Here is a 12680-nt window from a genome sequence, read left to right as displayed (position 1 = left end):
TGATTTCAAGTTGATTTTGAATGGTAAAAGAGAAAAAATTTACTTTAACATCGATTCATCATCAAAATAATCTATTTTTGATGTCAACAATTTTTATTTGTCCAAAAGAATTTTGTTTAGGTGTTTTTTCACCTTGAAATTACCTAAAAAATTAAATTCAAACTCGGGAAGATTTTTTATTTTGGGTTTGTGTGTGTGTGTGTTTGTGTTTGTTTTTTTAAGGCCATTTATGGTATTATTAAGGTGTTTAGGCTCTTTTCTATATGTTTTGAGTTAAAAAAAAAAATTTTAAAAAAGTTTTTAGATAAAAAAAAAAACTTTATTTTCATGGCTACCATAATAGCCAAAATCTAAAAAAAACAAGACGATGCATATATCATCTAATTTTTGAATGGACAATCTAGTCCAGATGATAAGAACGACTAACTATCGTAGTATTGAAGATCGTGTTGGGTTAGAATTGTTTTTGCTCATTCTAAAATTAAATTACCAAATCCTGCTTGCTAGATCTCCAGATCCAATCACACAATTTACAATTTTTTTTTTTTTTTTACAAATTTTCTCATCAAGGCGGCACATAAAATTGACAGGTTCAATGAATTGGTTGAAGCAGTAGATATAAGCAGTAGAATTGTTGGCAGTCAAACAAGTACGTACAACGCAACCCACAAACGTAATGGAATATTTTAATCCTCACGTGCCTATAACATCAAATATCCTCAAATTATTTTGTTTTATTTTTTTTGAATTAGTTTTATTTTTTAAAATTATTTGATGTATTTATATTAAAAATAAATTTAAATAATAATAATAAATTAATATATTTATATAAAAAATACTATAAAAATAACTGTTTTAACAACACCGAAGAAGATCCAATAATATGATGTTAGAATAGTTGTTAGCATTCGTTATGGTCTGTGTATACCCTTTTTCTTAATATTAAATATAGCTAGAAAGAGCATCTTTCACAATTTTTAACCTTATCGTAAAATAAAAAAGGCTTTAATCATATGATTACATGTCTACCAATATCCACGCGTTCATGTCTATGTGATCACATTATCCCAGCAACAATGTGAAAGTATCATTCATTTATTGTTTAAGATCCGATCAACTAGAAATTCAATTTTAATATGCAAAATGGATAGAAAAGCGTTTTTCAATCTTGTTGACGAGGGTAGATTTCTTACCTAAACTGTAATTAAATGAATCACATGACGGCGACAACAACCAAGCCCACTAAAGGGTGAGTTGGTGGTTGTTATGCCGCATGACGCCTACACCTTTTTAAATAATTACGATGAAAAAATCATCTAGTTGGTATTTAATGATAAAAGTCAGAGATTAAAGATTTTTTATTTTTATAATTTTAAGTTTATTAATATTAATATTTATTAAAGACTTATGATGGATAATTTCAGTGTCTATAAAAATTAATCTAAATACATATAAGTTAATCCTAACATTGCTATATAAATAAATAAATAAATTCCTTCAAAGAGGTTTTTCAAATTCAGATAGACAAAAATCAACTATATAGCAATTCTTAACTATCAACATTACATCTTATATTATCAAGATTAGCACTCAGCTGCTCTACACCTTAAATTTCTGATGATGTCTGGAATAAGAGAGTAGTTTGAATCTAAATAATAAGAGAATAATACGACAACAACTTCACATTATTGAAGTAGCTAATTAACATAATATTTTTTCCAGCTCCAAATAAATATAATTAAGAGGATATATTATACTTTCATGAGTTATAGCTAAATTAATATTACTATCATTTGTCTCTCTGTAAAGACTAGACTTCAATCTTTTTTTAAAAAAAGATAGACAATTAACTGGAACTTTTAGCTACATGTATAATTTTTTTTAGTGTGCTTTTAAATTATTTTGATGTGAAGATATTAATAAGAGTTTTAAAAAATAAAAAAAAATAATATTATTTTAATTTTTTTTAAAAAAATACTTTTATAAAGTAATTGCTATCACAATGTTAAACAGGCTTATTCTTCTGGTTCATTTTTTGCTGGTTTATTATATAGTATAATGATCCATTACATTTCTATATTTGGTAGTATAGTTTTCAAAATTATAATATAATGGAATATTATAATTGTAATTACTCACTGCATTACAATTACAAATATAAGCTATGTAATGAATAATTTTCATGGTTAGAAGTAACATATAATATAAACCACAGTGAACCTCTTAATTACATATTTTTTTTAATTGATAAAATTGGTGTTAACAAGCCATCCAACTCAAAAGTTACGAGAACAGTGAATGTTTAGTGATGGTTTTATTTTTTAAAATAATTTTTATTGAGAAATATATTTATAATATTTGAAAATTAAAACAATAAGAAAACATTAAATTACCACAAAAAAATAAAAAAATTTTAAAAACACAATTTATGCTGAAAAACAAACATGCATTTATTCTTTAACCGATTAGATTTTAGATTTGTTTCTTAAAAATTAATAATTTAAATCATCTTAGATTGCTGGAGGTTTACATGATCATTAATTAAATATGCATATAATTAATCGAGATATGAATAAACTAATCTTGTTATTTATATTAATAATAAAAAAAAAAATCCAGCAGGCCATTTGCATGATTATTAGGAGGATCCATGTGGTTTTATTAATTACAGGAGCCTATATATATATATATATATATATATAAAAGAAGGGCAAGACGAAATTTCTCATTCTCATTTCTCACCAACCACAACCTCACCACCATGCATCACACTGCCACGATAGTCAAATTTACCCTTCTACGCCAATCGCCAATATGGATCCACAAAGAGACCACGCTCCATAATATTGACCCTTGAGATTATTCAAGATCAATGGCCACAATTGAGTTTCAACAAACCCACTTTGTCCCCTCATGCTTACCTACCGACCTCCATGTCTCTATGCATAGTCTTCAAGACTCCCAACAATCTATTTAAACCTCCTTCCCTCCCTCTCTTCTCCTCAGGAAATCCCATCTTCCCAAACCAAAGATTTCCTCTGCTGCCTCTGCTCTTCCTCTCACAGCAATCATTCTTCGATCTTCTTCTTCTCTCTCATTTACGCTTTAATTTCTTCTATCAAAACGAATGGAGACAATCACCAAGAATGGCTACCAAAACGGTTCTTCGGAGAGTTTGTGTACCCAACGTGATCCACTCAGCTGGGGTGTTGCTGCTGAGGCAATGAAAGGAAGCCATTTGGACGAAGTGAAACGTATGGTAGCTGAGTATAGGAAGCCTGTCGTGAATCTTGCTGGTCAGAACCTGACCATCGCTCAGGTTGCATCTATTGCTGGCCATGATGCTAGTGATGTCAAGGTGGAACTTTCTGAGTCTGCAAGACCTCGTGTCAAGGCTAGCAGTGACTGGGTCATGGATAGCATGGACAAGGGAACTGATAGTTATGGTGTCACTACTGGTTTTGGTGCTACTTCCCATAGAAGAACCAAGCAAGGTGGCGCTCTTCAGAAGGAACTCATCAGGTGAGCAGATTTAAAGACTCCCCATTTAAGCAAATGCTTGTTTATTTTTTCCCCCTAACGTGGTTGGTGTGAAAGTGAGAGAGAGGGACTTGTTCACACAAAGAGAAGAGTTCTTCAAGATATAGTAGAAGGAGAGAGAGTTGGTAACTAGCTAGGTCGAGTTGACTCGATGATTTTTATATCATCTCCTCTATCAGGAGAGATGATTTAACATCGCTAATCCCTGAAATATTGATGAAGAGGTGGGTGGGATGGGATTGACTCGACCGAGTCGTGTGGGGTATGGTCGTCCATTCAATGGGCTGTCTAGTCCTGAAAAGGTTAGAGAGGAGTTTCCATTTGAAGAGTTCGACATATAAACTCTATACTTTTAAGCTCCATGAAAGTGAGGGAAAATATTTTTACACGACAATTCTTTAATGATTTTGAGAAATTTTAAGTGAATCAAGATTTATGAAATTGTTAATACAAGCTGCCAAACTTTAAACAAAAGTAGGAAATTGTTTTCTTTTTTTTATATATCTTTTTTATTGATGATGACTTCAAGTCCCCACCAACACATCCTACAGGAATATTCAATGCGGAAGTTTAGGCGAAATTGATGACCAAAAGTGCATTGACATTTCCCTTTGAACTTTATTTTATTCTTCCAATATTTCTTAATTTCTTGACATTGTTAGGAAGCACCTGCACGTTTTGGTAAACCCTCTCTAGCTACCAGTTAGAATGGTCAAAGACATTGTTTAATTTACTGCTTAACTTCATTTTTGATTGACTGTTTGTGATCATACACACAACTTCCATCTTGTGATTTTGTGCCTTGGAAGCATTAACTAAAAATATGTGAAAACTATTTTAAGTGAAGGCATCACTGTAATTAATTTGTCAACAGTGTTTAATTTTTTTCTCCCCCTCTTCAGATTCTTGAATGCTGGGATCTTCGGCAATGGAACAGAAACTTGCCACACACTGCCTCACTCAGCAACTAGAGCAGCTATGCTTGTCAGGATCAACACTCTCCTCCAAGGCTACTCTGGCATCAGATTTGAAATCTTGGAAGCAATTACCAAGCTACTTAATAACAACATCACTCCATGCTTGCCACTACGTGGTACAATCACAGCTTCGGGTGATTTAGTCCCATTATCCTACATTGCTGGATTACTGACTGGCAGGCCTAATTCCAAGGCCACTGGTCCCAACGGAGAAGTGCTGGATGCTGTTGAAGCCTTTAAAGCTGCTGGTATTGATTCTGGATTCTTTGAGTTGCAGCCTAAAGAAGGCCTCGCTCTTGTTAATGGAACTGCAGTTGGTTCTGGTTTGGCTTCCATGGTTCTTTTCGAGACCAACGTTCTTGCTGTCTTATCAGAGCTCATATCTGCAATTTTCGCCGAGGTTATGAATGGTAAACCTGAATTCACTGACCATCTGACACACAAGTTGAAGCACCATCCAGGTCAAATTGAGGCTGCTGCTATAATGGAGCACATTTTAGATGGCAGCGCTTACATGAAGGCAGCTAAGAAGTTGCATGAAATGGACCCCTTGCAGAAACCAAAGCAAGATCGCTACGCTCTGAGGACTTCACCCCAATGGCTTGGCCCCCAGATTGAAGTGATCCGATTCTCAACCAAGTCAATTGAAAGAGAGATTAATTCAGTGAATGACAACCCTCTAATTGATGTTTCAAGGAACAAGGCCTTACATGGTGGCAACTTCCAGGGAACTCCAATTGGAGTCTCAATGGACAATGTACGTTTGGCTATTGCATCTATAGGCAAGCTCCTATTCGCTCAGTTCAGTGAGCTCGTAAATGATTTCTACAACAATGGATTGCCATCAAATCTCACTGCTAGCAGAAATCCAAGTCTGGATTATGGTTTCAAAGGAGCTGAAATAGCAATGGCCTCCTACTGTTCTGAGCTTCAGTATCTCGCTAATCCAGTCACTAGCCATGTGCAAAGTGCCGAGCAGCACAATCAAGATGTTAACTCGTTGGGACTTATTTCTTCAAGAAAGACAGCGGAAGCTGTAGATATCTTGAAACTCATGTCCACAACTTTCTTAGTGGCACTCTGCCAAGCAATTGACTTGAGGCATTTGGAGGAGAACTTGAGGAGCGCTGTCAAGAACACTGTTAGTCATGTATCCAAGAGGGTTTTAACCACAGGTGCTAATGGAGAACTTCACCCATCAAGGTTCTGTGAGAAGGAGTTGCTCAAGGTGGTTGACCGTGAAGATGTCTTTGCTTACGCCGATGACCCCTGCAGTGCTACCTATCCATTGATGCAAAAACTAAGGCAAGTTCTTGTTGACCATGCATTGGCAAATGGAGAGAATGAGAAGAACGCAAGCACTTCAGTGTTCCAAAAGATTGCAGCTTTCGAGGACGAATTGAAGGCCCTTTTGCCTAAAGAGGTTGAGAGCGCAAGAGCAGCATATGATAGTGGGAATTCAGCAATTGAGAATAAGATTAAGGAATGCAGGTCCTATCCACTGTACAAGTTTGTGAGGGAGGAGTTGGGAACTGGATTGCTCACCGGCGAAAAGGTCCGATCGCCTGGTGAGGAGTTCGACAAGGTGTTTACAGCTATGTGCCAGGGGAAGATCATTGACCCAATGCTGGAATGCCTTGGTGAATGGAATGGTGCCCCTCTTCCAATCTGTTGAGTGTTTTCTCTTACTAAATAAATTTGTTGTAATGTTTTTGAACATTGTTTCCAATCCCTTCTATGTTCTTAAAGTTTCATGGCTATGTACTACATAAGTTGTGATAAAAAAAAAGTTTTCATTTCGGTGTATCTTTCTTAAATTTTGCTGTGGAATTGAAAGGGAGAGTGGTGGTTGGGTGTCTAATTTTTTTACGATCAGCAATATAATTAAGTCTAAATCTCACACAGCTATTGATGCATGTAGAATGAATATACATGTATATTTACGCCCGTGTTAAATTTTACAAGCAAAGCATCTCATTTGAGGATTGACAAGTTATGCCCCTAATTGTTTGTTTTTTTTTTCATGGGATGAATAAAAAGTTTTGTTTTGTTGCCAAACCCAAAAAATATTAAAAGATACTTGTACTTTCATTATGAATTTATTATTGTGCACCTAAATTTATTGTTTATGTAAATTTAAATAGTAAAATTATTATAAAATTATGTATAGGAAGTATACAATAAGAAAACAATATAATTAATAAAAAGTAAATACAATATATAAGAACAATAAAAATTAGAGGGATGAAGATATATTTTTTTTTTTATTTCGTATGAATTTCTAATTCTATGTGTGTATATCATTCTCTCAATAACACTCTTTTATATATATATATATATATATAAAAGCTCAAAGGTTATAAGAAAATGCAGATTCAAATGAAATTAATATAACCAGCTGTAAGTATAAAAGTAGACGAAACTACAAAAAAAAAATTTAAAATATTTTTGTATTCACACTTAGAAAATGGGGACAATAACAAGTGTTACGTGCATGATAATGTCTGAACATCAATTTTAAAAATAATTAGTTTTTAGGCACATACTTTGCAATTCAATTATCAAGTATTGTTAAATATTATTAAATTAGTGTTTTATATTCATAAATTATGTTAAAAAAAATATATAAAAATATAACATCAACAATTTAAAATATTTAAAATTTTCTTTTTTTTAATTTTTTTCTAATAGCTAAATACTATTATGAAATGATAAAAAAAAAAAATTCCTTAAAATTATAGAGGGATTGGAGAGCAAAACTGCAGTCTTGATTTTTATTGATTATTGAATCGGTTTTAAAATTAAAATAATCTATAAATTAAGAGAATAAGGGGAAAAAAGGCTTTTATATGGTATTTTGATGTACCTTAAAATCAAAGATACTTCTCTGGTGGAAAAACATCACATTACTGTTGTATTATCAATCTTGCATCCAAGCTATTATTTTTTTAATCAATTTTACCGTTAAACTATTTTTATTTCTCAATTAAGGACCTCCATTAGAATATTTAACAAAAAACGTTAAGTTTCTAACAAAATAATGCCATTTCTTAAAAAAGAAATTGTATAATTTGGATTAAAAACCTTAAGATGGATGGAATTTCGTAATTAAATTTTGTTGACAGTTTAAAATTAAAATGGAAAAAAAACTTATTTAGTGCAAACATTGAGATTATCTTGGAAGGTGTTTTTAATATGAGTGAGAAAAAAATTGAAAAATTAATTAAACCGAGAAAATTAAAAAAATAATAATTATAAAAACTGAACCGTGAAAAAAATTGATTAAAATTTTAAAACAACCGACTGGTTTAGTTCGGTTTTATAAACCAAAAACCAAAAAAACCAAGCTAAACCTAAAAAAACCGAGTCAAATCAATTTGAACTAATTTTTGTCCTAAAAAATAAGCTGAATCAAACCAAAACCGATCGGTTTGAATCAGCTTTGATTTTTTAAAAAAATAAAATCAGTTTGATTTTTTTTTTAATAAAAGATAAACTAAACCAAAAATAATCACTAAGGCTCCTTCAAAAAGAAAAGTTCTTATGGTATCCAAAAAAAGAAGAAGAAGGGTATATTAAACATATTATATACACACACACACACACACACACATATAGGAAACTTAAGAATGGGCACTGAATAAAAAGAAAAAGAAAATAGGAAACATAGTGTAATAGGATAAGGTAAAATAAATTATATAGGAATTTGTTTTTTTTTTAAATAGGAAATAAATATTCAAAAAGTTGTATTAAAAATAAAGGAGACACGCTTGTATTAAATAAGTGTACAATAAAAAATTAAACAATTTAAGGGTATTATTATCTCTTGAAAGTATTTAAAAATATTACAGTCAAAGACGCTTGTGGTTTTATATTTGAAACAAAAAATTAATAAAGGAAACACACATTCTTAACCAACATACTAATCTTTTTAAAATTAAAAATAATATTCAGAGTGACAGGGCTTTTTTTTAAAAAAAATATTTGAGAATATGATAAAAATTATTTTTAAAATTTTTTTTATTTTTAAATAATATTTTTTATTTATAATATTAACAAATCATAATCATTTAAAAGTATTGAAAAAATAATTTTGTAAAAATAATTATAAATTCAGAAGAAAAACAGGCTGTACCTGCGAAACGGCCACTCAAAATAAATATAATTCCTATTGGGCTTTTCTTTTTCATTTTTACTTTTGTTAATAACAATCAAAGGCAGCAACGCGAATCGATCAATCAATCAATGGCTCTTACGCAGGTGTTGAGGCGCGTTATTGGCTCCACCCCGATCTCTTCAGCGGCCAGGGCTTTCTCTTCTGCTCCGGATCCCATCCCAGCAACTCTCTTTCCCGGTGACGGTATTGGCCCCGAGATCGCCGAGGCCGTCAAACAGGTCCCATTAAACATTGTTTTTTTTCTTTTTTCTTTTTTCTCTTCTCTCTGTTTCCATCTCAATCTATTGTTGTTTTGCTGCAATTCAATTGAAGTATTTTTTTCTGTCAACGTTGATAAAAATGAATTATGTTTCCAATAAGTGATTTTTTTTTTTTGTTTTTAAATAACTTGCTAAGGAGAAGCTTCTGTACCTCAATTAGGCAGGCTGCTGACACCGCTTTTTCGAAAATGTTTTATATATATTTTTAAATCTTTTTCGCTGTTTTCTGAACGGATGTCTTAGTCTCAATGATGTTTATAGAGGAAAGAAAGGGTTTTGTGTTGATCAGATATAGGGTTAATAACAAAATCTTCATGTTTAGAAATTCTTAGTGGAGGATTAAGGGTTTAGGTATAAAACTCGATGTTTAATGCTGTTTATAGAGTTTCAAATTCAAGATAAATGTTTAGGTTCTTGAAAATGCATGCGTGTTGTCTCTATTCCGCATTCTCCCTGCCCCGTATTTGTTCTGTTTATCAATTTTTTCTTTTTTTTTTCTTTTGTTTTTTGAGTGTAGCTATGAAAATTTATCTTCATTTCCACCACCACAGATATTTCAAGCAGCTGAGGTGCCAATTGAGTGGGAAGAGCACTATGTGGGCGATCAAATAGATCCAAGAACCCAGAGTTTTCTAACATGGGAGAGTTTGGAATCAGTAAGAAGAAACAAGGTGGGCTTGAAAGGGCCAATGGCCACGCCGATTGGAAAAGGCCATCGTTCCTTGAATCTTACCCTTAGGAAAGAGCTTAATCTGTATGCCAATGTTAGGCCTTGCTATAGTCTCCCTGGGTATAAAACTCGGTATGACAATGTTAATCTTATCACTATTCGTGAGAATACAGAAGGAGAATACAGTGGACTTGAACACCAAGTAAGTTTCTTTCAAGAATTGCTGATGTGTACTAACAAGTCTACAGGGTGTAAAAAATTAATCAGATTGTTTTATTTACTTGTGGTGCTAGGTAGTTAGAGGTGTAGTTGAAAGTCTCAAAATCATTACTCGTCAGGCAAGTTTGAGAGTGGCTGAATATGCTTTTCACTATGCAAAGATCCATGGACGAGAGAGAGTATCTGCTATACACAAAGCTAATATTATGCAGAAAACGGATGGTCTTTTTCTCAAGGTGTTCCTGTTGTAACTTATGCTTACATCAGATGTTTCTTTATTGTTTTAGCCAAGAATCTTCATATTTAGTTGATTTAATTATCTGCAGTGCTGTCGTGAGGTTGCTGAGAAGTACCCTGAGATCACTTATGAGGAAGTTGTTATTGACAACTGCTGTATGATGGTATAATAAATTTCTTTCTTTGAGTATTTATAAATTGAGGGGGGTTTAAATATGAAATCAATTGTTTCACCCATGTGCATTCCATGCTGTTAACATGTGGGTTCCTCTTCCTGCACTATCAATATTGTCAAGGATATGCTAGTATCTTTCTGCTGAAGAAGAGAAGCAACATTTCTCTTTTTTGTTTCCCTTGTTCAGCTTGTGAAGAATCCAGCACTTTTTGATGTGCTGGTGATGCCTAACCTCTATGGTGACATTATCAGTGACCTTTGTGCGGGGTTGGTTGGTGGTTTGGGCTTAACACCAAGGTATTTAAATATCTTCATTCATCTCCAATATTATACATTCAGTTCTTCTGACGGGATTTGAATTCTTCTGCAGCTGCAACATTGGTGAGGGAGGAATCGCCCTGGCTGAAGCTGTGCATGGTTCTGCTCCTGACATTGCTGGGAAGGTTAGTGTTCATAGTTAATTTACATGTTTTCTTTGTTCTACCCAGAGTTTCACACTATACAGCCATGCAATGTGCTTTGATGCCTATCCATTTTATGTTGCACTGCTTCAATTATTTGAATAGCTGGTCTCTCTAATTTGTTCTCTAATGCTCCTTTTTTTTTTACCTCTGTTCTTCTCCCCAACTTCTATATTTGTCACATACTAACCTCTTCTGTGTTGAATGTACGCAGAATTTGGCAAATCCCACTGCTCTGCTGTTAAGTGCTGTCACAATGTTGCGCCATTTAGAGCTCTACGACAAGGCTGAGAGAATCCAGAATGCTATCCTTACCACAATTGCAGAGGGAAAATACCGAACTGCGGACCTCGGTGGTTCTTCATCGACTACTGATTTTACTAAGGCAATCTGCGGTCATCTTTAAAGATTCTTATGGCGGATTTTAGTCTTTCTTTGGTATCTCGAAATAGTTCTCTATGATGTCACTTTTTGGGGAATTGTTTTTGTTCAGTGTTTTAAAAGGGATGAATAAGACCACATTATCTTGATGGGGTTGTATAGAAGCTTACGGAGTTGCTCTTCCAAACATGAAGGCCATATATAATTTCTTCTTTTTAGCAAATTTGTGTGTTCACTGCTTACCCCACGATGAACAAAATTATTAGAATGTCAAAACGCAAAAGGGCTATTATTCAACTGCTGCAAGTCTTTTGAGTTAATTGTCTTGTTATTATTCTTATTCTAAGAAAAAGAGGTTATCACGATGAGCCCTTTTCTAACATTTGTTTACGTTTGCATTCCATTTGCAAGACTTTCGAGCATGCCACTGTGATTAAGGTTGACAAATCACTCTGTTGGCTAATTTCTTCGTAATGAGTTAATACAACTATTTTAATACCTCTCTAATTCTTGTCAAAATCGATCCTAGCCAAAGTCCCAACTCCAAAAGCATGCACAATCCATTTAATGGCATCTGATTAGCAAGAAATCCAGCCACCCATGTATTCATCGTCCTCGAAACATTCAGTCCAAGCATCAAACAGTCAAATCGAATCCTATATATATTCACCCTTAGCCTCCATTTTCAGCAGATCTTGTGCAAAATGAGATGATACAAAGCGATACCGCTATGGGCACATGACAATCGAATGCATCTTCCTTTTCCTTTTTTTGTAAAAAAAAAAAACTGTTAATAACTATTTACATGCCCTTGATTTCTCCAATTTCTGTACTGTGATTCAATCCCACTTTCTGACTGAAGAAAGTTATATGATAATGGAGCTCCATTGTAAGGAACAGGTAGGCATATGATCTAGAGGCTTGAAGGAGTGGAGCTGGGGCTCGTAACACACTTCCATTTTCAAAGCTTATTGGGAAACAGGTCATGGGACTGGTACATGGTTTCGCATGGCTAGCCGAGCGGTTCATCACCTAGACAGACAGAGCCACTAGCGGGCTGGTCACATATGGTCCAAGTCTTGAGGCAGGCATCTGAGAAGTTTGCGGGGTTTGTAGCTGGATAAACTTATTCGCAAGAGATCCTGTAGCTGTAACAGAAACATGTCGAAAAAGCTGTCTGGAGTGGAAGATGCAACTTTTATTGAAAGGTTATGCCTGAAAAGAAGCAAGCATGGCGTAGATCCAAGCAGATGCCTAAGAATACATTCTGGGCACAGATTTTGACATGTTCAAAAAAGAATAAGATTCCAGACATCCATGAACAACTTAACATCTCAAGATCAGTTCACATATTCCAGTGTATATGGCTGCTTAGCACAAACAAATACCATGAATCTCAACATCCAACCCCCATGAGATGCATTGAACCAAAAAAAATGAGAGAAGCACAATATCATTATCCATAACCCAAGAATTCCCTACAAAATCATCTCGAGCTTCGTCCTATGATAACGATAACAGGCTAGGGCACAATCATGTAAAATTACACGAGGAATGAATTGTCATGGAAAGCTCTAATATGG

General features: G+C 33.8%; 2 protein-coding genes across 2 annotated transcripts; both read left to right on the top strand.

Annotated features, from left to right (window-relative positions):
- The first annotated feature begins 2997 nt into the window (after positions 1–2997).
- LOC118048308 (phenylalanine ammonia-lyase) lies at positions 2998–6323 on the top strand. The gene is made up of 2 exons (XM_035057914.2): positions 2998–3522; positions 4443–6323. Exons 1-2 carry the CDS (start codon positions 3128–3130, stop codon positions 6190–6192), a joined length of 2145 nt encoding a protein of 714 aa, XP_034913805.1. The 5' UTR covers positions 2998–3127; the 3' UTR covers positions 6193–6323.
- A 2381-nt stretch (positions 6324–8704) lies between these two features.
- LOC118048309 (isocitrate dehydrogenase [NAD] catalytic subunit 5, mitochondrial) lies at positions 8705–11320 on the top strand. Its single transcript, XM_035057915.2, has 7 exons — positions 8705–8912; positions 9506–9826; positions 9918–10079; positions 10170–10244; positions 10443–10552; positions 10626–10698; positions 10931–11320. Exons 1-7 carry the CDS (start codon positions 8763–8765, stop codon positions 11120–11122), a joined length of 1083 nt encoding a protein of 360 aa, XP_034913806.1. The 5' UTR covers positions 8705–8762; the 3' UTR covers positions 11123–11320.
- Positions 11321–12680: the final 1360 nt, after the last annotated feature.

Source organism: Populus alba, chromosome 6 (assembly GCF_005239225.2).
Source record: "Populus alba chromosome 6, ASM523922v2, whole genome shotgun sequence".
Lineage (NCBI taxonomy): Eukaryota > Viridiplantae > Streptophyta > Magnoliopsida > Malpighiales > Salicaceae > Populus > Populus alba.
Note: the sequence above shows the minus strand (reverse complement) of the source record. Positions and strands in the feature narration are given on the sequence as shown.

Coding starts and splice junctions, on each gene's coding strand:
- LOC118048308 (XM_035057914.2), top strand. CDS start 3,128: ATGGAGACAATCACCAAGAATGGCTACCAAAACGGTTCTTCGGAGAGT. Junction 3,523..4,442: donor CTTCAGAAGGAACTCATCAG/GTGAGCAGATTT, acceptor CCCCCTCTTCAG/ATTCTTGAATGCTGGGATCT.
- LOC118048309 (XM_035057915.2), top strand. CDS start 8,763: ATGGCTCTTACGCAGGTGTTGAGGCGCGTTATTGGCTCCACCCCGATC. Junction 10,080..10,169: donor CGGATGGTCTTTTTCTCAAG/GTGTTCCTGTTG, acceptor AATTATCTGCAG/TGCTGTCGTGAGGTTGCTGA. Junction 10,699..10,930: donor CTCCTGACATTGCTGGGAAG/GTTAGTGTTCAT, acceptor GAATGTACGCAG/AATTTGGCAAATCCCACTGC.